The 24938-nt window shown below is 37.7% G+C and overlaps 4 protein-coding genes across 4 annotated transcripts; all 4 read right to left on the bottom strand.

Moving 5' to 3' along the window:
- Positions 1-237: 237 nt before the first annotated feature.
- Positions 238-2645, bottom strand: LOC138130549 (leucine-rich repeat-containing protein 15-like). Its single transcript, XM_069047124.1, has 2 exons — positions 2588-2645; positions 238-2528 (listed from the first exon to the last, which is right to left on the bottom strand). The coding sequence occupies exons 1-2, from the start codon at positions 2643-2645 to the stop codon at positions 1492-1494; spliced, it is 1095 nt and encodes a 364-aa protein (XP_068903225.1). The 3' UTR covers positions 238-1491.
- An 11990-nt stretch (positions 2646-14635) lies between these two features.
- Positions 14636-14998, bottom strand: LOC138130410 (protein phosphatase 1 regulatory subunit pprA-like). Its single transcript, XM_069046899.1, has one exon. It carries the CDS (start codon positions 14996-14998, stop codon positions 14636-14638), a length of 363 nt encoding a protein of 120 aa, XP_068903000.1.
- Positions 14999-18512: 3514 nt separating this feature from the next.
- On the bottom strand, positions 18513-19284 carry LOC138135012 (uncharacterized protein DDB_G0272718-like). The gene is made up of 4 exons (XM_069053645.1): positions 19130-19284; positions 18999-19069; positions 18736-18945; positions 18513-18674 (listed from the first exon to the last, which is right to left on the bottom strand). The coding sequence occupies exons 1-3, from the start codon at positions 19148-19150 to the stop codon at positions 18780-18782; spliced, it is 258 nt and encodes an 85-aa protein (XP_068909746.1). The 5' UTR covers positions 19151-19284; the 3' UTR covers positions 18513-18674; positions 18736-18779.
- Positions 19285-22503: 3219 nt separating this feature from the next.
- LOC138141011 (uncharacterized) lies at positions 22504-24824 on the bottom strand. The gene is made up of 4 exons (XM_069061780.1): positions 24637-24824; positions 24434-24584; positions 24112-24388; positions 22504-24070 (listed from the first exon to the last, which is right to left on the bottom strand). The coding sequence occupies exons 1-4, from the start codon at positions 24661-24663 to the stop codon at positions 22570-22572; spliced, it is 1956 nt and encodes a 651-aa protein (XP_068917881.1). The 5' UTR covers positions 24664-24824; the 3' UTR covers positions 22504-22569.
- Between the last annotated feature and the right edge of the window lie 114 nt (positions 24825-24938).

Raw genomic sequence — 24938 nt, 5'->3', positions numbered from 1 at the left:
AAAATATTTTTCAAAATTTTTCTAAACTAAAATAAAACTATTTTTATTTATTCTAGACCTTAAATTTGGGTGATGAAACCAATAAAAAATTATTACTCAACTTTCCTTTCTCTTATCATTATTTTAAAAGCGTTTCTCTTCTTAATAGAATTACCACTTAATAACCAAACAGTGTTTATCTAATGCGTTTTTACATGTTAGAATTCAGGAAGAAGTGCGTACGATTTTAGCAAATCATTGTTGATATGTGATAACCGTGTTTATTGTGAGAATTTACTGTTCCATTTGTTGGAAAATGTCTATTGGCCAATTGAGAGATTACAGATTATTTTCCAATTATATGACATTTTAACAGTTTTCTTTCTTGTTACCAGTACAATAATAATAATTAATGACATAAAAAATACAGTTCTGATAAATAATATCCAGTTTTCAAGACAGTTTGACACTAACTTAAGAATTAAGAATTATTAAGTACCTGGTGACTTTTAACGATTGAGACAAATTTAGTGGGTTGGCACACCTGAATAATTGGTACGCCTAGTTATTTGTGAAAGAGTAGTTTGTTGATTCACTTTCTAGGTTAAGATTCTAGAAATAAAAAATGACAATTTGATTTATTTTAACTTTTGAACTGTGTTGCCAACCGAAGAAAAATAAATTCAATCATTAAAAGTTACCTGGTATTTGTTTGACAGTTTCCTTGTAAAGTTCTCTACAGTCTTTATAATAGGTACAGTTGATTGCAAAAAAACGGGAACTGTCGGAATAAAATGGACACATTTTTACAATTTTTTCATAGTGTGAAACCTTCTTACGAGAAACAGGTTAGAATTATGGTCAAAATTCAATGACATTTTTAAAGATTATTTGATAGGTATTGTCAAGTAGACATTGAATTGACAAATGGACCAAACCAAATTTACATTAGGAAAATTCTCTTTTCCCGTTTTTTTTTGCAACCAACTGTACTGTCGCGAGCAATAAATTTTGGTCGTCAATGTCATTTCAAAATTTGGTTAGATTGTCACAAATTTAAAAAATTTCTCTGCCTGATTATGCCCATGTCAACAGTGTCAAAAAAATGAGAACAAAACGACAATTAATGTCATAGAACATGATGATAGGTTATGACATTTACGACTGTTTTACAATGGAGCATTTTCGATTGCGTCAAAGAATGACCTTGACGACCAAAATTTATTGCTCGCAACTGTACCTAATCGAACAAAAACATTTTTTTATAGATTTTTTATTTATAAAATAAATAACAATAAATCAGGAAAAGCAAAATCTGTAGGAAAGTTTTTGGCATGTTTTTCTTTTTTCAAAATTTTTGACGGAGCTTGGCCAATAAACACAATTCATACTGTTTAGTCAAACTTTTACCCTGTCAAAACAAATACACATTCTGATAAAGTTACTTAGTTATATTTAGGTATAAAATAATCAACAAAAAAAAAGAACTTTTTGCAGGTACAGATAGTCTATTTAATTTTGGTTCTGTGGGACTGGTAAAAAAACTATAACTGGTTCTTTTCGCGCCCGACAAAATTTCCCACAAATAATCGCCACACTAATCGCCACTAACAAACAAACAGTCACTGACACCCCGATTATTATTGTCAAAGTATTCCCACTGACAGATCTGCAACAACCTCCGCTAACACTGCAACTCTTCACTCGACTGTCAAAGAAAGTCAAAATGTCACTTATCTCGTCACATTTGATCAAACGAGTGTCAATATCCAGAACTGTTAAATGGGGGAATTTATCTTTCAACAACCTAAGATTCAAATTTGTTAAATTGTTGTGTGTCAAATCGAGCATCATCAGGTTGACGTTTGTACTGAGGCGCTCCAGATCTAGCTCAGTCAGCATGTTGTTCGACATGTTGAGTCTCTTTAGCTCTCCCAGATGGTTAAAGAGACCTTCGGGGATGTCTCTGATTTGGTTTTGCGCCAGGTCGAGTTCTTGCAATTTGGTCAAAGCGTCGAAAGCTGTTGGTGGTATTTTTTCCAGCTGATTGGCCAGCAGAACCAGTTTGGACAAGTTTTCCAATTTGGCAAACGTGCAGTTGAGTATTTGCGAAATGCGATTGTGAGCCAGATTCAAGATGTTCAGGTTGGCCAAATTGTTGAAGTTGTCGCAGGTGATGACTTCCTGACTAAGAGAATTATTGTTTACATTCAGAATGGTCAGATTTGTCAGACGCGGAAAGTTGGCCCGATCTATATCGGTGAGGTTGTTGGAACTGACGTCCAAGACTTCCATTTTATTGGTGGGTGCAAAAGTGTCCGGTCCGAGGGTCTGCAGCTGGTTATTGGACGCGCTGAGGACTTGCAGATTGGTGAGTTTGTTCACCACGTTACTGTTTATGGTTGTCATTTGGTTGTTGTCGCAACGGAACACTTCCAATTCGTTGAAGAAGTGATTGTCGCTGATCTCTTTGATCGAATTGTTTGCGATATTTAGAAGCTTCAGTTTTGGCAGGTTTATGAACTGTTGTCGGTTGATGCTAGCATTGTCTAAGTAGAACTAGTCGGTCAACCGGTGAATTTTGTTAATAGTTAATGGACGTAGCTACCAGAGGGCGATGGACTGGAAAAGTCGCTTCTCCAGTGCTGATAAGTGGTTTGAAACATTGCTAACATTTGAACGGAGGCGCTCGGTCTAAACTTATTGCGCTAAATAAACCAGATGACGGGATTTTCCCAATTGTGTGAGAGACCACCAACGTACCGGCACAGGGGGTAATTGAAATGTTGGAAGCGGCGTCATAAAAACAAATTGGACCAACCCTTCCGCTCCAACATGGATCGATACAATGGATCGATATAATTTCAGGAAAAACAACAACATAAACAGTTTGCACTCATTCTAGAAATTCGCTTTATGGTTTTAAAGAAGAAATCATTTATTCATGTTTTCAGAAATTTTGAGTAGGTAAACTGTAGTTGTGAACAAGGTTCTTGAGACAGTTGTTGTTTTGCGTCTTGTGCCCGTTTGCTCTGTGTGTCGTATATGATTTTTAATTCAAAAATAAAAACAATTTTATTAAAATATAAACTATATATTTTTATTAATTCATAGTTATTTTTAATTCGTTTGTGCTTTGTGCAGTTTTTTTAATTAAATCACACTGCGTCTTTCCAGCAGAAAAGGTAAGTTAAGTATATAATGAAATACCTTAGCAAATAAAGATAGTATTTTGCAACAGCATTTTTTCAATATTTTTGAACAATTTTTCAAATGACTTCAATTTTTAAAATTTTAAAATCATATGTGAAATGAAATTCCGTTTTTCTCAATTCACTTTCACTTTTTACAAAATGCTTTTCTTTTTTTTGCGCTATTTTGAATTTTCCTGTATGTAAATTTTTCTTACTGTGTTTCGTAAAACTTCAAACTGTAGCCTTAGATTATTATTTGCGGTTGAACCATTATTCATGGAATTGATTTATTAAACCATGTATTTCGTTAGGTACTTATTTTATTAATTCTTCGTCTCTGATGATGATCCATACCAGTTGTAATAACTAATAACACAGGCCTGCAAAATTTGATTTATAAAAACCTGTTTTGGTTTTAATAAGATTTTTAAATCTTTTTCAGGATGCTGATTTCAGATATGAACTTAATTTTTCTTTATCACGTAAGAGTGTTTTGGAAAAAAATGTTAAAATACGACATACACCTAAATAAATTTTGATTTAAAATCGGCAATAATCGTAAGAAAATGAATAAGGTATACTTTTGCACAAACTCCGTTATATTTCTTTGTTGTTTCTTGAACATTGAGATAAATTTATACGGTCTTTTGTCGACATTTCAAATTTTTTGTAAATGTCTATTTCCACAAGGTTTCTTTGTACAAATACCATCGATAATAACTATAAAAAATGAATTTAAAAAGTGCTGTTGCAAAGACAAAGTATTTCTTTGCAACTTGAGTCAAGTATACCTAATAATACAAATCATGATGATAATAATAACGATTTTGTGACTGTACTCAATGTTTGCATTCATTTGTAAGCAACAATTAGTATGTAATTTTTTCACCATTACATTTGACTATACCAAACAGCGTACAAGTACGAGTAGATAATGCTGTATTTATTGTTTAGAATGTCGGGTAATAAGTGTTGCTACTTCAATTGCGGCAAATCAGCGAGAAAATATCCAGGGTTACGAAAATATGCTTTCCCTGTTGATGACCCTGTAAGATGTGAAAAGTGGATTCTGCATTCAGGTAGGTACTTACATTAATAGAAATATTAATTTTTACTCAACATTATAAACTAAGCAAAAATGAATAGGGAATTTTTCCATTTTTGAATTTTTTATATCTACAGTTTAAAATGTTTAATGAAATGTGTTAGAAATATATTAGATGCACATTAAATGTAATGCTTCAAATACCTGTAACATTTCAAATTTATCTGGTGTTTAAGAATACGTGGAAGAATTGGGGCAATTATTTTGCTTTCCAAGAAAAATTGTGGAATTCCCTATTCATTTTTGCCTAGTTTATTATAAAACGTGTTCAATTGAAAAGTTCATCAAATTGGCTTTGATCTTTGTCGCTATCTTTGTATAACCAACTTCATTTACGATGTTGTTTTTTATAAAATAAAGTCACAGCCAACTTGATGAATATTTCAATTGAACACTTGTTATTTTTTGTGTTTATTTTTTTATAATAGTTACATTATATAATTATTAGAAAAGTCTGCGCTACTTCCATGTTGTGTTTTTGTCGGTTACCTTACGTGTTAAAAGATTTAATTTGACAATACGAAATACTAATTCAAAATACTGTTCAAATTTTGCAATTTTTCATAACATTAAAATTTTTCTAAAAAATTACTTTTATCATTTTTCATTAAAATCTTATTTGCTGTGTTTAATGTTTTGTTTGTCGGATATTTTTTGGCAAAAAATAAGTTAAATAACACTAATCAATACAACATTATATAAAATAATTACCAAAAAATTTTTCTAAGACAACGAATTACTTAAAATTCAAACTGAGTCGTTTTTTGTGCCGGTCAGTTTACTTAATAAAATAAAAATGTTAAATTAATTTGTCCTGACACAGTATATTTTTAGGAAATGCTGAACTGGTTGCACTCAGTTCAGATGAACTGAAACGAAAAATTTTGTGTGCAGATCATTTCAAGAAAGGAGATTTACTTGTTAGAAATTTAGCTTCTGGCGCTGTTCCAATAAAGTATCAGACTGATTTAGAAGAAGAATCCGTATATCTACATTTTTCTCATGAAGAATGTCAATCTCAACCCCAAGGGAAATCCACAAGGGAAGATGATAATTTATTTTCCTTTATGCAACAAAGTGACAATGCGGATGACACGGTTCACATTTTAACTCCAAAGAAAAAATCAAATTTATCAGAAGCAGACACACCTCCAACATGTAATAATAATTTTATAAATGAAATAATTACATTACCGTCACCCAAAAAATCTGTATGTAGAAAAAGATTGCTTGTGATGCCAGAAACACCACGTAAAAAACGGTTGCGGGAGAAATTATATTCTGTCAGCACGGAATTGAAATCTGTGCAAAAGGAGCTGAATAAAAAGCAAAAGGCAACATTTACTTGTGCCAGAAATCTAAAATCACTGTCTACAATGCCTAGAGCCATAACGAGAATGCAGTTACACCATAAACCAAGAACACAATGGTTGAGTGATGAAAAAAATACAGCAATATCAATGTATTATAAATCTCCTTCAATGTATAAATTTTTACGAAAAAATGGAGTAATCCTACCTTCAGTTTCTATTATAAAAAATTGGTTGAAAAATTTTAAATGCCAACCAGGATTCAATCAAAATTTTTTCCGCAAACTAAATTTGAAAGGGCAAACTATGACTGAGAAAGAAAAAAAGTGTATATTGATGTTTGACGAAATGGCCATTAAGCAAGAAATAGAATATTCTGTGTCAAAGGATTTAATTGAAGGCTTCGAAGATTTGGGAGAATTTGGCCGGAAGCCCGTTGCAGCTAAGCAGGCTTTAGTAGTTTTACTCAGAGGTCTGTACTCCGATTGGAAGGTGCCAATTGCATACTATTTTAGCGAAAATGGAATAAAAGCAGAAGTTCTAGAAAAAATCTTAAAAAAAAATTTGGATCTCCTTAGCGGCATTAATATGAATCCATCCGCTATTGTGTGTGATCAATCAACGACGAATCAAAGACTATTTAGAACTTTACAGATATCTGAACAACAAACATATTTTCATTATAAAGGGAGAAAATATTTCGGCCTTTTCGATGTTCCACATTTGTTAAAGAGTATTAGAAACAATTTAGTATCGGCAGATTTTTTGTATAATTCTGAAAAGATATCATTTGACGTAATAAGAAAAACTTATGAGATTGACCATGCGAGTAAAACAGGAAGAGCTTTGCTTAAAATAAGTGAAAAGCATCTCAATCCCAATGCTTTTCAAAAAATGAGCGTTCGACTAGCTGCCCAAGTTTTGAGCCACTCGGTGGCAGCAGCTATTAAAACATGCATAGCGACGAATCAAATATCATTGGAGGAGGCTACACCTACAGCAACGTTTGTAGAAAAAGTAGACAGATTATTTGACGCTTTAAATAGTAAATATTTATATTCTAAAAAACCGTGCAACCGTGCACTTTCAGATTCTCATGTCGAGGTACTGACAGCTTTAGAAGAGGGATATAAACTATTTAAAAGAGTACAAAAAATTGACAAAAAGGGAAAACTTTCCCGACCGCCCTGTTTTGATGGGATTTTACTTTCAATCAACACAATTAGGCAATTGTTTGAGGAAAATAAACACGACAACTACTCGTTTTTGTTAACTGGTCGCCTTAATCAAGATCCTCTTGAAAATTTATTTTCAGTTCTGCGTCAAAAATGTGGTTACAACAGAAACCCTACCGTGAGAACGTTTCAAGCGGCTTTAAAATCAAATATGATTACAAATTTGATGAAGCCCTCGGATAAGGCGAATTGTGAACCGGACGAAGATACCAACATTTTCGATAAAGATGAAATTCCGGATTGGGTATTAGAGGATACTGGTGATTACAATAACGTTGCAACTGTTTCTTCAATTAAGTATATTGACACCGTTACTGAGAATATCCCGAATTTATCAAGTATTGCTAATGAAACCTCAACTTCCAGCAGTTCTACTGATATCGTGACAAGTGTAAACACAGTTTCGTTAGAAGAATGTGCCGTGGTATATTTTGCAGGCTACGTTATAAAAAAATGTTTACAACATTTTAAGTGCGATCAGTGTAAAACCGTTTTTGAAGAAGCTTCTTACCTATCTGAAGACAATAGGTTACTACTCTTTTATAAAAACTATAGTATAGAAAAACCATGTGCTCTGAAAAATCCAAGCTCAGAAATGATATCTTTCACAAAAACAGGAATGAACGTTGTAGCTAATTATTTAAAAACTCTTTGGGGGGACAGACACTTTGGTCGTATCCTTCAAAATAAAATTATTGAAAAAATGAAGGCGTGTGTTCCTAATTTTTTTGACAACGAATGTAAAAATCATAAACTATTTTTGGTTAATTTTTTAGTTAAAGTTTTAGTCTTTAAGGAATGTAAATCTTATACCAATTCGTTAAAGGGGTTAAAGGTCAAAAGTTATAAAAAGTCAACGAAGCTTTCAATTCTCCAACACGATTAAAAATTTTTAGAAAGTAATTAGAGGCGATTCTGTATCTATTTGTTTAATTAAAATCCCTTTGTAACGATAGACAATATTTTGTATTAATGTGTATGTCTGGTTGCCTACACCACTAGAGGGTGGTAGCCCTGCACCAGACCAACCACCCTAGTTTTAAGAGAGAAACCTTCAAGTTGTTGAACCGTTGACATTGCATATTATTCACACCGCCCTCGTGGCTATTTTGTTAACAATTTTAGTTTAGTGAGTAAACAAGTTAATACATCGCCACCGCCTTTTAATCATTTTACCCGGTAATCGTCAGAGAATTCGTCCCAAAGGAGAAAACCCACGAAAAATAATTGTAACGCATGAAAAGAACCCACCAGCGTTATAAAATGGCGTCCCAACTCGGGCCTTTGTTCGAAAACTCATTCGAAAACTAACGTGTGTAGTGATTCAAAAGTGTGTCACCGTGGTGTGTCGTTTCGTGTACGTTTGCCTTTTCCGTTGTGAAAACCGTTCAGACTGCCGAAATTCAATTCAACTGTTTCGTCGTTTCGTGTACGTTTGCCTTTTCCGTTGTGAAAACCGTTCAGACTGCCGAAATTCAATTCAACTGTTTCGTCGTTTCGTGTACGTTTGCCTTTTCCGTTGTGAAAATCGTTCAGACTGCCGAAATTCAATTCAACTGTTTCATCGTTTTGTGTACGTTTGCTTTTTCATCTGTGAAAATCGTTCAGACTACCGAAATTCCAAGTGCGATTGTGCAATCTCTCGTTTTTAACGAATTTGGAAACGTTCGTTATTTCAAAATTCGGTTCGTTTTGGTTCGGCGGTATTCGACTTTGTGCGCGCTACCAACCAAAAGTACCAACCCAAACACAGGCAAATCCCCAGCTGACATCTCTCCAACATCAGCCGCCGTGATTGGTTGCCTTGTGATCAGCTGTTCCGCAAAGGTCATCGACCCAACACCTAGCTGGTTCACTCGAAAATTTGGAAAACGCATTACGAGCAAGTAATTGCGCATCTACCTGGTAACTAGAAATACTCCAGAGTTCCGGTGAGTATTCCTTGGCATTTACCATTGCATGTCGACCGACCGGTATCACCTCCGAAATCGCGGTAATCCGAATAACGCCACGATGCCTGAAGAGAACGTTGTAGGTCCCAACATGATTGCGCTCACCAACGAGCAATTTCAACAACTCCTACAGGGATTTCGAGGAACAAATCCTGCACCCACTGTCGCTGGAAACAATTTTCCTGCAAGTGGAAATTTCTCAAAATGCCAAACCAGATTCGATGGGAAACCGACATCCGACGTCAATGCATTTATCGACGGTTTGGAAATTTACAAGAATTGCGTAAATATTAGCGATGAAAACGCTGTGAGAGGTCTCCCTATGCTACTAGACGGCTTCGCTGCGAGCTGGTATCAAGGAGTCAAGGCAACAGTGACGACTTGGGATGAAGGTCTGACGTTATTACGAAGTACCTTTGGAGCAAGGAAGCCGCCGCATCGCGTGTATCGTGAACTATTCGCCAAAGATCAGGACAATAAGGTCGCAACCAATGTGTTCGTGTGCAAAGCTCGTGCTATCCTGTCACATCTACCTGCTGGAACCTTATCCGAGGAAATTCAATTGGACATGGTCTATGGACTTTTGAACGTCAGAATCCGGGAAAGAATTCCTCGTGACAAGGTAACGTCGTTCACAGAATTGTTAGATATGGCTCGTGGGGTAGAAGAAACGTTCGCCGAGAAACGTGACCCTACCAGTGAAGCAAAAACAGCGACTATAGTGCGATGTGCGTACTGCAAAAATGCTGGCCACACGAAGGAGGAGTGTCAAAAATTGGCCAAACGAAATTCCTCAGCCGCAGCTCCGACGAAAGTGGTACCACCGAAGGAAATTGCCAAGACTGCACCGTCCTCTACACTCAAATGTTTTGGATGCGGGAAAGTCGGTTACACCATAACAAATTGTCCACAATGTAGCTCGACACCCGGCTCATCGACATCATTCTGTACGTTTAACCCGAAAAAGAACAACGAAACACTCGTGTACCCCCGATCGCGTCCTCTGTTTCCAATCAACATACTCGGAACACAGGGCACCGGCTTGATTGATACCGCGGCCAAACAAAGTGTTGCGGGCGAAACACTTTATCAGTTGCTGAAGTCTAAAGGTCAGGTGTTCACAAAAGACACCATGACGATCAAGTTAGCCGATGGATCCGGCAAGTGTGAAAACATTCTGGTAGCACGTGTTAGTGTAGGACTTGCTGACCGTGTAATCTCCACCACATTCATCGTTTTGCCAAAAGCCACCAACAATAACACTTTGTTGGGGATCGACTTTCTGCAAGATGCGGGGATATGTTTGAACATTAACTCCCGTACGTGGAACTTCCACGACAAACCCCATGTTCAACATAAGTTAACATTTGAGAATGAAGAAGTTTCAGGTCCGATCGAACTTCTGACGTTCACGCTGTTACGACCTGACGAAGGTGCCTCGCTGAGCATGGAAGAAAAGCAAACTTTCAACTTGCTTCTGGAAAAGAATCAAGACATCTTTGATGTAGGGGGAGAAGCCACTCCTTATATCGAACACTCCATCGATACTGGCGACCACGACCCCATAGCTGTGCCGCCCTATCGGATGACACCTCCCAGGAAGGAGATACTCAGGAAGGAAATCGAGCGTCTGCTAAACGAAAATGTCATAGAAGAATGCGAGTCCCCTTGGGCCGCTCCAGTAGTGATGGTACCCAAGAAGGACGGGTCCATTCGTCTCTGCGTCGATTTTCGTCGTCTCAACGCCGTCACCGTAGCTGACTCGTATCCGCTACCTCGACTAGACGATCTCATCCACTCCACTACTCAGACAAAGTTTATGACCACGATTGACCTGCGTGCCGGCTACCACCAGATCAATGTGAAAAGCGCTCATCGCGACAAGACTGCTTTCGTGACCCCGTTTGGAACTTTCCGCTATATACGAATGCCGTTCGGTTTGCGTAATGCCCCGGGAACCTTTCAAAGACTTATAGATCACTTTCGCCGTGGATTAGGTGACCTATTAGTACTAGCTTATCTCGATGATATCATTGTTTTGTCCTCATGTTTTGAAAAGCACATCGCTGATCTCCAGTGCGTCTTCGATCGACTTCGAAAATTCAAATTACGCGCCAATCGCGCCAAATGCCATTTTTCCTGTGCAACCGTGAAATATCTGGGACATCTCATTACCCAGGATGGAATACAGGTAGACCCCGAAAAGGTTACCGCGATAACGCAGCGTTCTGAGCCTCAGAATGCAAAACAAGTGCTTTCTTTTCTGCAAACTTGTTCGTGGTATCGCAAGTTTATTGAGAATTTTGCCGAAATATCTCGTCCACTTAGCGAACTCACTCGAAAATCTGCTATTTGGAAGTGGGAATCTGCGCAGCAAAACGCTTTCGACAAACTCAAGGTGCTGTTAGCGTCTGCCCCGACACTCAAGCAAAACGACCCTAAGAGCCCTTACGTTCTGAAAACCGATGCGAGTAATTACGCGCTAGGAGCCGTATTAACTCAAATATCTGAAGACGGTGAACATCCGATTGAGTACGCTAGTCGAACGCTAAACCAGTCGGAAATCAACTACTCGACTACCGAAAAGGAAGCTTTAGCCGTTGTGTGGGCATTGGATAAATTCCGTGGTTACGTAGAAGGTTCACCCGTCACCGTAATAAGTGACCACCAACCACTGAAATGGTTACTGAGTCTGAAATCGCCCTCCGGACGATTGGCCAGATGGGCCCTCCGCATTCAAGGGTATGACTTAAAAATCGACTATGTGCCTGGAAGACAGAATCTAGTTGCGGATACTCTTTCACGTCCACCATGCAAACATGCCGAGGATACAGCTTGTGATGTTTGTACAGTGACTGTTGATGTTCCTACTCGTTCCCCAGCCGAAATTCGGGCCGAACAGAAAAAGGATCCCGAACTACTTAAGATCATCGACTCGTTTGAGAGTAATCACGACGATTTCTCCAAGTGGACAGAACGGGGATACGTCATGGCAAACGGCATCTTGCATCGCTACTCTGGAGAAGAGGATGTTGAGGACGCACAACTGGTCGTCCCTTCACATGAACGACCGAGACTTATGCAAGATTACCACGATGCCCCTACCGCTGGCCACTACGGTGTGGAAAGAACATTGCAACGAATCGCACATCGATACTACTTTACTGGCATGCGACGCTATGTCACTGAATACCTCAAGAATTGTGCCGATTGTCAGCGCTACAAAGCATCGACACAGAAACCGGCAGGACTTGTGCAAACGCCTGCATACAATCGCCGTTTTGAAGTGCTGAGTCTAGACCTTTTTGGACCGTTGCCAGAAACTCCAACGGGTGAGAAATGGATCTTCGTCGTCGAAGATACGGCCACCAAATGGGTCGCCCTAAAGACACTAAGCAAAGCCGCCAAGGGCGTAACCAACAAGTTTCACCCGAAACGCGATGGACCTTATCGAATCTGCCACCAAGTGTCTCCCACAACCTATTCGGTTGCCAACCCAAGCACCCCAGAAGAGATTCACGCTACATACCATGTATCGTCGCTGACTCCCTATACTGGACCGGATACCGCTGCCCCAGTTGTTGGACTACGTAAGCGAGGTCGTCCTCGCAAGAATCGTATTTAGTTGTGTTGACCCAGCATGCGAGACGTGTTTGCGGGTCAAAGGGGGAGTGTGTAACGATAGACAATATTTTGTATTAATGTGTATGTCTGGTTGCCTACACCACTAGAGGGTGGTAGCCCTGCACCAGACCAACCACCCTAGTTTTAAGAGAGAAACCTTCAAGTTGTTGAACCGTTGACATTGCATATTATTCACACCGCCCTCGTGGCTATTTTGTTAACAATTTTAGTTTAGTGAGTAAACAAGTTAATACATCGCCACCGCCTTTTAATCATTTTACCCGGTAATCGTCAGAGAATTCGTCCCAAAGGAGAAAACCCACGAAAAATAATTGTAACGCATGAAAAGAACCCACCAGCGTTATACCTTTATTTTTAAAGGATTTGATACAGAATCTACACTATTTTTTAAATTTTTAAAAAAATTTTTGTTAATAAATCAGGCCGTAACAGTTTTATTAGTTTTCTGAAATCAACTGTTAATTTACCTATTATATTTATTTTCTTTGACTTGACATTTTTAAACCGCTAGCGAAATAAAAATTTTAAACCGTTAGAGCAATTAAAATTGTATTTGAGTGGTTTTATCCTCTGTATCTAAGTATTTAAACATAAGGCAAAATTGGATAATAGTTATTTATTATACAAGGGGGCTAAATGAATGTTTAACGAGCGAGGCGTTTAACAGCGCGAGCGGCGAAGCCGCAAGCGCGTTAACATCGCAAGTTAAACATTCATTTAGCCCGCGAGTATAATACAACTGTTTATCCAATTTTACACTAATAAACCTCTCCAATTTGAGTATAATTTTTTTAAATCAAGTCCGAAGCTTTTGTCATTAATCACAAATAATTTTCGAGTCGCTGAGTGTGATTTTTTGTTGCCATGGTTTTAATGACACGAGAAAAAAAATCGGTGTGACAGTGAATTATTTTATCCAATATTATTTCTAATAAAATTAGGCGTATACACGTGTAGAAGGTGAAAATCTAGAAATTGGATGATACAATTATGAACAATTGCTTCCCAATACCTGTAATGTATGTATAATTATTGTTTAATACATTTTTATTTATTTTCTTTGACATTTACTTGACATTTTTAAACCGCTAGCGAAATAAAAATTTTAAACCGCTAGAGGAATAAAAATTTTATTCGATTATTCATTAAGCAACTGCTTTTATCCCCTGTATCTAAGTATTTAAACATGACTTTATAAGGCAAAATTGGATAAACATATTTAAAATTGACTCAAGTTGCAAAGAAACACTTGTCATTTGCAACAGCATTTTTTTCATATTTTTGAACCAAATAAAAGCACAAAGGGACCAGAAAATCATAGTTTGGATTGAATATTTTTCATATTTGCAACTTGAGTCAACTATAGGTACATATTGTTTGATGCATTTTTATGCAACTAAAATTTCTGTGAAAATAAATCACTTTCTTTTTCTTTGTTTTGTTTTATTTTAATTCAGTAGTACATTTTGTTAAAACAATTACACTAAGGGCCAGTTAACAAAAGCGAAATTAAGTTAATCGTAATCAAAGGCAAGATTCACTGAACACGTGATCAAATTTAACCAATCGAAGTTTCGGATTCATGGGTTAATCGTATATTAAAATTTAATTCGAATTAAATGTTTAATTCTCTTTCTATAAACTGGCCCCACTATTAATACTTACCCTGCTACTCTGAGAAATGGTTGAAAGAATAACAATAGCTAGATTTATTTTTAGTGTAGAAATGTGACACTTTATTTGCGTAAACAATAGTGGAAATATATATGGTCAAAGAATACTGGTACAACAATGCAACCAAATAATTAATTATTAAATACGCATTAATGACCGTTTGCATCGACGTTCCTTATTTTTAAACCAAGTTTAAAAAAATTGTTGTTACATATTATATTTTTTATACCTAATCTACTATTTTTACATATTTTATTTAAAAAATTACAGATAAATCCTGCGTAATTCTTTCGTGGCGATAAATGTTTAGGTACAAATAAACTAACTAAAGTCGAATTTTCAACATTACTGAAAATCAAGAAATAATCCACAACAACCCACTCTAGCATGCGTAAATCCGATATTATGCGAATTTTCACGATACGGAACGAACAGTTATGACTGTTTCAGATCCGAACCACATCATGATTTCTCTGAAGCATCTCTTTGCTACACTAGATGGCAGCACATTCTTACCTCACGGTTGACCGACTAGTTCTACTTAGACAATGATGCTAGTTAGTTTGTTCCCGTTCAAATGCAGCTCTTGCAAGTTGAAGAAGTACATGTTGTTGTCGATGGAAGTTAAAAGATTGAAAGCCAGATCCAGTATTCGTATTTTCTTAAGGTTGTCCAACTCGTCTTTGTGAATGACTGTCAGTTTATTATTGTTCAGGTAAATCTCTTCCAAATTGTCCGTCTTTCTAAAGCACCAGTTGATGGTTTCTATGTGGTTGAACGACATGTTCACTTTCTTGAGAGACTTCAGATTCTCAAAAGTGTCCGATTCTACCATCACCAAGTCGTTCCTGCTGATGTCCAGTTCAGTTAGTCTTTGTGCTTGCTCCGAGAAATCTAATTTCATTAGATTCCCAGCCAGATTCAATCTTGTCAGGTTTGGATATTTCTCAAAAATGTTGTTGTCGATGTATTCCAGCTCCACGTCGTTTATCCAAAGCTGTTGGAGTAAGTGTTTGTTTCGGACACAAATTTTATGGAAAAGATCGTTTTGCAGCGTGTTATTAGGCAGAGACAAATCTTTTATGACTATTTTGCATCTGCATCGTTTTAATTGGTACACCTCGAATCCTTCGTCGTAGGCGCATTCTAGTGTTGGACAGTTTCCTTCGAGGGTGTTGTCGTCGTCGGTGCACTCAAAGTCTGCTATTGTGATTTGGAAGAGGAGAGGCAGTACTATCAGATGACCAATGATTTTCTAAAATTAAAACAAAAACAAATGTCTGTGAAGTTACAGATTAATCAAGTACCTATAGTTGTTTTCAACGACTCCGTGCTGTCAGTGTCATTTTTAATACATACAGGGTGTTATTGAAAGTTGTACAGATATTTTAACCACGAGCTACTGGCTTCATGTAGAACTCGGAAAAAAATTTTTTTAATTGCTTTTAGTCTTCTACGTTGTCTAACAACCTCGTAGGTAAAATTTTGACACATTTTAAAAATACACCCTGTATATCATATTTTATAAAACGTACATTAATGCGGTTTCCTTGTTTTAAAGCATATTTCCTATAGTTTACTTCGCATTGGCGTACATTTTATAAAACATGATATACAGGGTGTATTTTTAAAATGTGCCGAAATTTTACCTACGAGGTTGTAGGACAACGTAGAAGACTAAAAGCAATTAAAAAAATAAATGTCATTTAATTTTTTGACATGGAATTTTTTAGATATTTTTTCCGAGTTCTACATGAAGCCAGTAGCTCGTGGTTAAAATATCTGTACAACTTTCAATAACATCCTGTATATTGCACGAATACGACAGTCACAAATTCATAACCAGTGTTCAGAATATAAGCAACGCCTAGTTAAAAAAGTGTCAAACAATAAATTGAGGTTATGGCAAATGAAAATTTATATTTCGTGAAACACCAACAACAAACGAGAACTCAATCTTCAGCATAGTGTAAAATATGGTTAAACTAAGTAAAACTATTGCAGACCTTTCAAAATCCATGTTTTCTTTGATTTGTCAGAAATGATAATAATTTGAATTTATCAATTTGGCGCGTCAACGTAAATTGCCAAATTAGGAAATTTAAAATGACTACACTGAAACAGCAAGTGATGCCAACATTCTGTCATATTGACAGCACGAATCCACGAATGTCGTTCAAAACAACTATAGTATATTTTTTCCTGGTAGGCGGTTGCGCGCGCATTTGAAATGTCAAATGTTAATTGCCAGTGTCAAGCTGTCAACAACTGGAAGCTAATCCAGTTGTACAAGTTAAAAACAAAATTCAGTATTACCAACTCAAACAGTCCTTGATCCCATACTATGAATTAAACATTTTGCAAAAAATAAATATAGGGATTTTTCGAGAAGTTGGTATCACTAACATGACGTTAATGAAACATTTGAAAATCGGATTGAAATTGCAAACGAGCCATCAATTTAGTCAATTTAAGGCAAGAATGAATGGTTTTTCGGACTGGTTTCGATGTGGTTTATTTTAATTTTAATTAATTTCAACTAAATGTCAATAAATGTGATGTGTTATATTTCGCTACAACGTTGTTTGTATTATCTGACAGTTCAAAACAATAGTTCAGTTATACTCGTACACTGATACAGAGTGTCTATAAATGAATGTGGGATTCTAGTAGGCGTTGAAAGTTTGCCGATCTTTTCACCAGAAAGCGAATAATGTTAGTATGATCTACTCTCAGAACAAATTGGTTTTACTGGTTGCCTAGCTTGACAAAATAGGTGTTTTACAAAGAAAATGAAATGTATTATTGACAGGTCTCAACACTCAACAAATTACGTATTTATTGCAATTGTATTATTAAAGAAGTGACAATGAAAATTAAAGAAATGGCTCGAAGTGGCCTTCATTTTGCTTTGAACATCCTTCTAATATCACTTCCGTATTTTCAAAAATATTTTGTAACATCTGTTCATTGGTGTTACGACAATGAAACTAGTTTTTTTTGGAACTTATATTTTTTGAAATATTTATGTATAGGTAAGTGAAAAAAAAACTGTGATTTGGTATGGAGCACAAAATATGAATCAACCTAAGTTCTGGGGGTTTAGTAAGTTAACGGCTCTTGTTATTTAAGAAGGTATCAGTTTACTGAAAACACAGTCATATTGTATCAGAAAATCCACAATGAATCATAATTTCCACAGTGAAACCACAAGACTAAATTATCTAGAACTCGATGCAATAAATAGTAAGTAAATAGTAAACAAACTTATTTTTTAAGAATGTCTTGAAGATAATTTTTTGAACTCACTAACTTCAAAATGACATTTCGCAAATGCAACAGTTAATCGCGAACGTAGATTTCGCGCACTAGTGCTTCAAAATCATCCAAAAAGCATTGGCCTTTTTGAGCCTTTGAATATTGAAAATTTCGAAAGAATGGAAATAAATCGCTATTAATTCGATTGACACGTGGGCAAGCGCCATCTATTCACTAAATTGGGAACTATTGGGTAATAATTTAAAAGTTCTAATGTTTGTTTCAAAAAATATTGTACAAACTTCGATGCGCGAAGAAGTTTCGGCACATTCGCGCAAATGAAGCACTCGCTCTTCGTCCCTTGTGTCTCAAATAATGCACTCATGTGCGAAAATTGTCTTCTCGCACTCGGTTCGTAAATAACTATTTTAGTCGTGATTTTTTTTTTGCAAGTTTACCGCTTAATTTCAAGTTTTGTGTTGGCTATAACCAAGGAAGTTATACAACTAGAGTCTTTAGACCCTTGTACTTAGAATCTAGTAAAAGGATTTTCTCTCAGAACTGTCAAAGATTTATTTGTGTTAGCTTGACTTAAAAACTTCTCAATGTTTCTTTTAATTCCAGATTAAAAAATAAATGAAATTAAAAAAATTTATGGATTTTAAAAAAGATAAGAGTTTATTTACTGGTTAACTTGAGTGTTGTAAGATAATCTAATTGGAACCATTTGTAAAACTATCTGCGAGATAAAGATTATCAAGTTGTCCTATCTCATTAATTGCAAATTGAAATTGAAAACTAATCACTTTTACTTACAATCATATTAACTTTAACACTACACTGCTTGTGCGTTTCTTGCGATACAATTTACAAACAAACACTTTTAACAATCAGGACCAATTACTGTTAATTTAGATTCGCCAGTGTTTAATGTGATGTAACGTATTGCAACTGGTCAAGATAAAATATATGTCTCGATGGAAAAACAAACTTAACTGGACTGATCCATCCACCGGATTAAGATTCGTTCAAAAAACCGATAAGAATGATAAAATGCAGAATGAAGGTCGGCGACCGTCTATAAATAGGATTTCGAAGGAAGAGAATCATTTTATCGAATATTTTCACGTAAAACCCCGTGATAACGATAATCCTTAAAATAATAATAAATCTATTTATTTATAAAAACTGTTACAAAATTGACTATCAACAATGCAAGCGTATTTAAAGTATTTAACAGTAAAACAATATGTCCTGGAACTACAAAACTATCTTATCGAAACTTTTTGTATTTTCCCCGACACGTTGTCCATGGGACATAACTGTAACAGAAAACAATCCATCAAAATAGAAAGTCCCATCGGTGGGAACTCGTTTGCTCACCTAGAACAGTGACTTTCTTGGCAGGTACTCCAGAGTGGTTCCATCTACCACCATCCATGATGATGATGATCGTCATGATGGTCGTGATGGTAATGCGGCTCTTCGTGGACGTAGATCTTCTTGACGACGGGCACCGGCACGTGGATCTTCTTCACGTGGTGGTGGTGCACCGTGTGCACGTGGTAAGGCACGTGGACGACGACGTGCTCGCTGAAAGCACACACAATTAGAATTGTTCCGAGCGTGATGAGCTTTTCACTCACTGGTGCCCGTGATGCCATCCCGGGGCTGGGGCCGCGCAGGCCACGGCCAAGGCGACGGCGAAGAGGACGAACTGGAATCGAAAGTCGTCGTTAGATCGATCGCGGTGAAATTTCACCGTTGCTCGACTTACCAGGTATTTCAAGAAGGCCATGGCGAGGGGGGCTGCTGGAGGTGGATGGTAATGCACCAAGTCACTGGAAACACTATGATGGAGGTTCTCTGCCCCGGCAGGTATTTATAGAGGTGCGGGCCCCTTCTACTCTAGCCCTCCTGTTATCGAATGGTATTACATAAAAAGGAAATTCGCGACGGACACATCCCTCCAGTTTGGAATTGTAATAAAAGTTTAACGTGCCATGGGTTGGGTGAGAGTCCATATGTGGCAATATTGTTTATATGGATCGTAGCGTGTTGTTCTTTCCACAGTCGATGACATCTTGCTTGCACAATGATTTATTGCTTACCATAATTTCTTCTTAAATCGATTGCTTCTTCTATTTCCGCGAGAATCTATTACTCTTGACTTTTCTATTTGACATATTTGTACAGTGTGTGGATGTTTTTCTGAATGTCCACTTTTAAAAATTTCTAATAACGTCACTTATCACAAAATCATTGGAATACGTTTAAAAACAGATTTCTATCAGTCTGCGACGACCAATAATAATTCCCAAAAATATTTTTCAAAATTCGAAATTATTTAATTTTAATTGATTTATATCGAGCGTTCAAATGAAATCCTGGGCTGGGAAGGCGTTGGAACCCGTCAATTGTTTTGCTTTTTTAAAGTGTAAATTGACAGTTAACCTAAAATTTATAAACAAAAAGTCTTTCTGTTTTTTTTCTCTTTATTTGCAATGTTTTACATTAAAAAACAAACATGTTCAATCATGTGCCGATTAAAAAACGGCGGGAAATTCAAACTTTACACTGTTCCAAATGGTTTATTTTTTCAACGTCTACTCAGCCCAGGTTTTCATTTGAACGCACGATAGATAGTATAAAATAATTTACGTCACAGTGCTATCATGGTGTACTTTTAGTTGTGGTTACTTGAAGAAGTTGATGATAATTTAACAATTGGTCAATCAATATTGACTCGAAGTGGTGAAATTACTCTTGAAGATTTAGAAATTGTTTCGAAGGTGCCAAATGCACTTTCCTAACGTTAATGCCTAAAATTTAGATTCTTAATGGCGTTTATTGAAGCACTTACTTTACAAAATTATATTTAATTATTCGGAAGTAAACAAAAATATTTACTTGAGCTGAATGACAGTAATGAGAGATACAATCGAATTTCGGAGAATCGGTGTCATCTGTAATATATTATAAGTATGTAATAATCTGTTACGCAATTACTGCGTATCGTAAATGTCTAAATATGATAGTGAGATTATTCAATGATAAATTATATTCAAGCCAATTAACTGAAAACAGTTGAATAGTAATCTGAATTTAAATTGCTGATCAACCCAACCAATCCAAGAAACCTATTTTTGTCAATAAATTTATTTGCCAATAAAATAATATAATTTGTTGCGTAAGGCAAGTAAAAGTCCGAGATTTTCACATCTCACGTTCCAACCCACTGTGAGAGAAAAATCGCCTTTTAAAAACACAATCTCGCTCCAGACAAATTGATTCATCACCTCAATTATTTTATTTTTCATAAACTAGTTCACTGTCACTGTTACGCTCTCGGACGCGCTCCTAGACAAGAGCGGTCCGGGATGGGATCCCTGAGGCGCCAGCTCCGCCGGCTCCAGATCAGCCGCTCTCGGTGGCGATTCGGTTTAATTCCGCTACGTTTTCTTATCCAGCGGCAATCTTTTCGAGGCGTATGCTTTCCATATGACGGAAACTCGGAAGTCTGGCGTAACCAACCAGTTTGAAAAATCTCACGGAATGTCACCGCACACACGTAAACTACAAACTCTTCTAATTTTCGGGTCACTTTCACGCAAATCAATCGCTTGTGCGGAATCACATCCTTAAGAGCTCGTTGTCGACGCAGGCGACGTTTCGGAAGCCGTTACGTGACAGTTTTTAATGCAATTGCTGTTTCTACTGTCACACTTTTACGGAAATGCCCTTGACTGTTAATTAATCGCGGCGATGAATGAAACGAAACGGTCAGCCAAGCGGAACTGGTGCAGTTACTCGAGCGAGAAATTGCACCAAAAGTGCAGTTATGGTATTGTGCCAGCTGGAAGGATGTTCTTTTCGTTCTTTGGGTTGCGCGTTACGCAAGCCATAAGTGTGCCACTGGTATAATTCCGTTGATATCGTGCAGGACTTTTGAAAGTGATTTTCTATCGGGGATAAATCATATTTGTAAAAACAATGTTTCATAATAGAAATGCTAATGTGTTTACGAGACTGTACCGGTGTCTGTTAGAAAGGTGACCGTTCAAAATCTATGCGGAAAACGCGAATTGGTAAAAGGTTCTGACCTCTAAGAGCATCGCCGTTGTGCAACGAGGTTTAGATTCGTTAATCTTGGATGCGTGGGTTGGAATCTGGAGAAATTGGTGGCTAGGTTTGTCGTGGAGTTTCACATTGACCGCCAAATGGTCTGTTTACTTTGCGACCAATTCAAACAACAATGAAATCAATTATCAGAATTCTCTGAGGATAATGCGTAATGACGCATCTTTCATAATTTCTTGCTTGCGCAAGAGCTCACGCAGGCACCAGTCAATGTCGCCTCTCCGGTCATAGAAAACTATCACGTTAACTATCGCACCAAATTTGATCCGCTTGTGCAAGGCTCATTTGCAACAAGAGAGTACTCAATGGTTGGTGGTAACGTTTCTTCTTTTTCAGCAAAATCCAAAACAGAAATAGATGAGAAATCATTTTTTAAAGTGTCTCCAGATAAAGACTCCATCAATGAGAACTGGTTCAAATATTAAAGATAATGAACTAGCCAGCCACAAGTCCAGACCTGAATCTAAGAATTTTTGTTTGGTGACTTATTTTTTAATTAGTGACAAAAAGTGGTACTTCACCATGATGTTGGGCGAAAGAGATCACGACTGAATAAGATTAAACAGCTAAAGGTGTAATGAATTACACTGGAAAAGATTTTGGCGGGATAAGAGTGGTATTATTTGTTTTATGTCGTTAGAAATCAACAAGACAAGTTTATTTTTTAATGTGGAAACTTTGAAGATGGAACTGATTAAAGACATCCAGGTCTTGTAGAAAGAAAAACTCGTATTTGATCCACATAATGCAAAATAGCAAAATCGACGATCAAGTGACAGGTTTTTCCATCCACCAGTCTCACCGGAGCTTGGCCCATTGACCTTGCCAAGATTAGTATTCTTAGAAATAAAAATAAGTTCAAACATTTCAGAACTGACTTGATAGTTACACAAGTTTCCATTTATTAATTACTACTTGTTGGCTTAACCTTAACCTCGACTTGTCGATTTTTATTTTTTTGTTGTCAGGTTGCATCATCCGCACTTGAGTTGCTAATAATTAATTCCCAAATGAATCCAACACTTTGTTTTATTTTGATTTTTCTTATCTTCCAACTTTCACATTATTAGAACCAGCTTAACACTTCAAATATTTACAAACAGTCAATTTTATCCAATCAATACTGTTTTGTTTGCAATAACAAAACATGTCCAAGGCAGAACTTTCAATGCACCAACTGTTCGCAGCGTAACTGTCAATCCTGGTAACGTTCAAAAGGTGCAACTGCGACATGGAACCGTTTGTCGCGAGCCTGAAAGAACCTTCAAACTTCGCCTCTGGGTTTGTTTTGACTCTCAGCAATATACTGTCGAATTGGGTCACTCCTGCAAAAATTATGTCGCCGAGTCGGTACCGATAGCACTTGTAACCTTGCTTGTAGCGCTCCACGAGTTTATTGATCTCGTCAACGAAAACTAGAGCGGCTTTGGTCTTCAATTCGTCTTCAAGGTTGACGTAAGAGGTGACGTTGCACACGCACCATTCTGGTGGAATGGCTGCTTGCTCGCAAGATCTGTTGTGACTTATCTCGGAGAAAAGAGAGTGACATTGGGGGCACCCCAAGCTCTGGTTGATCGAGTGGGTCTTGTCGGCGAAAAATAGCACGTCTTGGAGGGTCATGTAGATGTCGAAGGCGCTGGTCAGTCTTTTGGAATTGATTTGGAGGTTTTTGTACGCTTTGCGATGCTGTTGTTTGAAAGAATCTGGAAGGTGGATGTAGAAAAATGGGAGTCTCTCCCCCAACCATCCTGCATGTGTCGTCCTGATGTCCCCAAATCTGATTCCGTGATCGCTGAAGAAGAAAAAAATTGTGTTGTCTAGATGTTGGGAGATTTCTCCCAGAAAGTCCTTCACTTTTGCATCCATAGCCGTGGGCATGTTCAAATTGTCGTGACTGAACGAATTCATCCAAAACAGTCCAAACTTGGGACGGTTTTGGAACGTTCTTTGAAAATCCTTCGCCAAATCCATGATTCTCTCTCCTTCGGTCTCCGGACCCGCGCAGAAGGACATACCGTGACGTTTGACAACCCCGATGCGTTCGGCCATCATCATGTACGGCCTGAAGTAGAAGTCAGTCGGAGGGCTCCTGAAGCCCTTCTTGCCGCAACAGTTGAAGCTGGCGATGCCGGTCGAGTCTTCGCCGTACGCTGTGACGTACCCCTTTTCCCTGAACACCTTCCAGATGTTGTAGCAGCCGTCGATGTTGTCGTTGGGGTCGCAGTGGTTCCTCATTTGTTGCATGTCGGTCCCCCCCAGGATCCCCATCAAGTTGGGCAGCGTGTTCAAGCCGATTTTGGAGTAACCCTTCAGGTTGACGAAGTCGTTCTTCTCCAAGAAGTCGAAAGTTTGGGGCATGGCGCGCTCCAAACTCGCCTTCGAGATGCTGTCGATCCCGACCAACAAGACACTGAAAGCGGAGGGGGTCGGATCTTTTCGTTCCTTCTTCACCAAGCGCGGAGTGATAATAGCGTGCACGTTCTTGTACACGTTCACTTGGAATCGGTTGTCGCAAGAGACGAACACGGCAGGTGCCAGCACGCTGACGTTGTCCCCGAAAGGAATGCACTCTGTAAGACTGGATCAACGATATTTTGCGCTTCTTATTACCGCAATTACCTCACGCCGTCGTCTGGTCGTCGAGTCTTCACAACGCGAAGCACCCGAGCGTAACAGCAAAATATTTTCACGGAGGAATAGGAAGAGAGCAGACTTTGATTGATTGTCAAGGTTATGTGGTCGCCGTCTTTTCGAATGTACGAAAGCGGAGCTCTGCTGGAGCACTGCGAGTACTCTTCCGGCTCGTACAAACCACTTGTTTCGTCACCGAAGGGATCCACTTCAGGAATTTTACAGCTGGGAGTGTCGATCAAGAATTTGTGGGTGTTGTTCCATCCTGAAAGTGAAATTTTTACTTTGCCCCAACTGAAAGTGTCCTCACTTCTGAAAGAAATGTTGGGATCGGTGATTTGTTTGTGGGACAAGCGACTCTGAGGAGCTTTGTCGTCTAGGTCCACATACGAAAGAATCAGCAGCGCTGCTATCACTACGAAGATTATCAACACGCGTCGAGTTCGCTGATTCTTGAGGTTCTGATAAGAAACTGCGTGACTTTGTGGTTACGATATTGAGAATTCAACTTACGATTCTGTGGATTTTGCAGTTTCTCATCGTGAAAAAATGCGAATTACATATCGCAAGGTATACCTAGGAAATGTGACAGCTGGGTGACAGATTGGACTTTTATCAAATCTGTCACTGCTCTTTTACGTCAACATGAACAAGTGACAGTATTATTATTAAAGATCTGGAGCAGGTGAAAGCAACGCATCAGGTTGGTTCATATTAACGTCACCTGCATCTCTTCTTTTATGCAACTTTCCAGCAACATCTTGCAGGTCTGGAAGTCAATTGTCATCGACTTTCTCGGGTATTGCTGGTTGCCT

Source organism: Tenebrio molitor, chromosome 1, assembly GCF_963966145.1.
Source record: "Tenebrio molitor chromosome 1, icTenMoli1.1, whole genome shotgun sequence".
Lineage (NCBI taxonomy): Eukaryota > Metazoa > Arthropoda > Insecta > Coleoptera > Tenebrionidae > Tenebrio > Tenebrio molitor.
The sequence above is the reverse complement of the archived record's forward strand: the minus strand, read 5'-3'. Positions and strand labels throughout refer to the sequence as shown.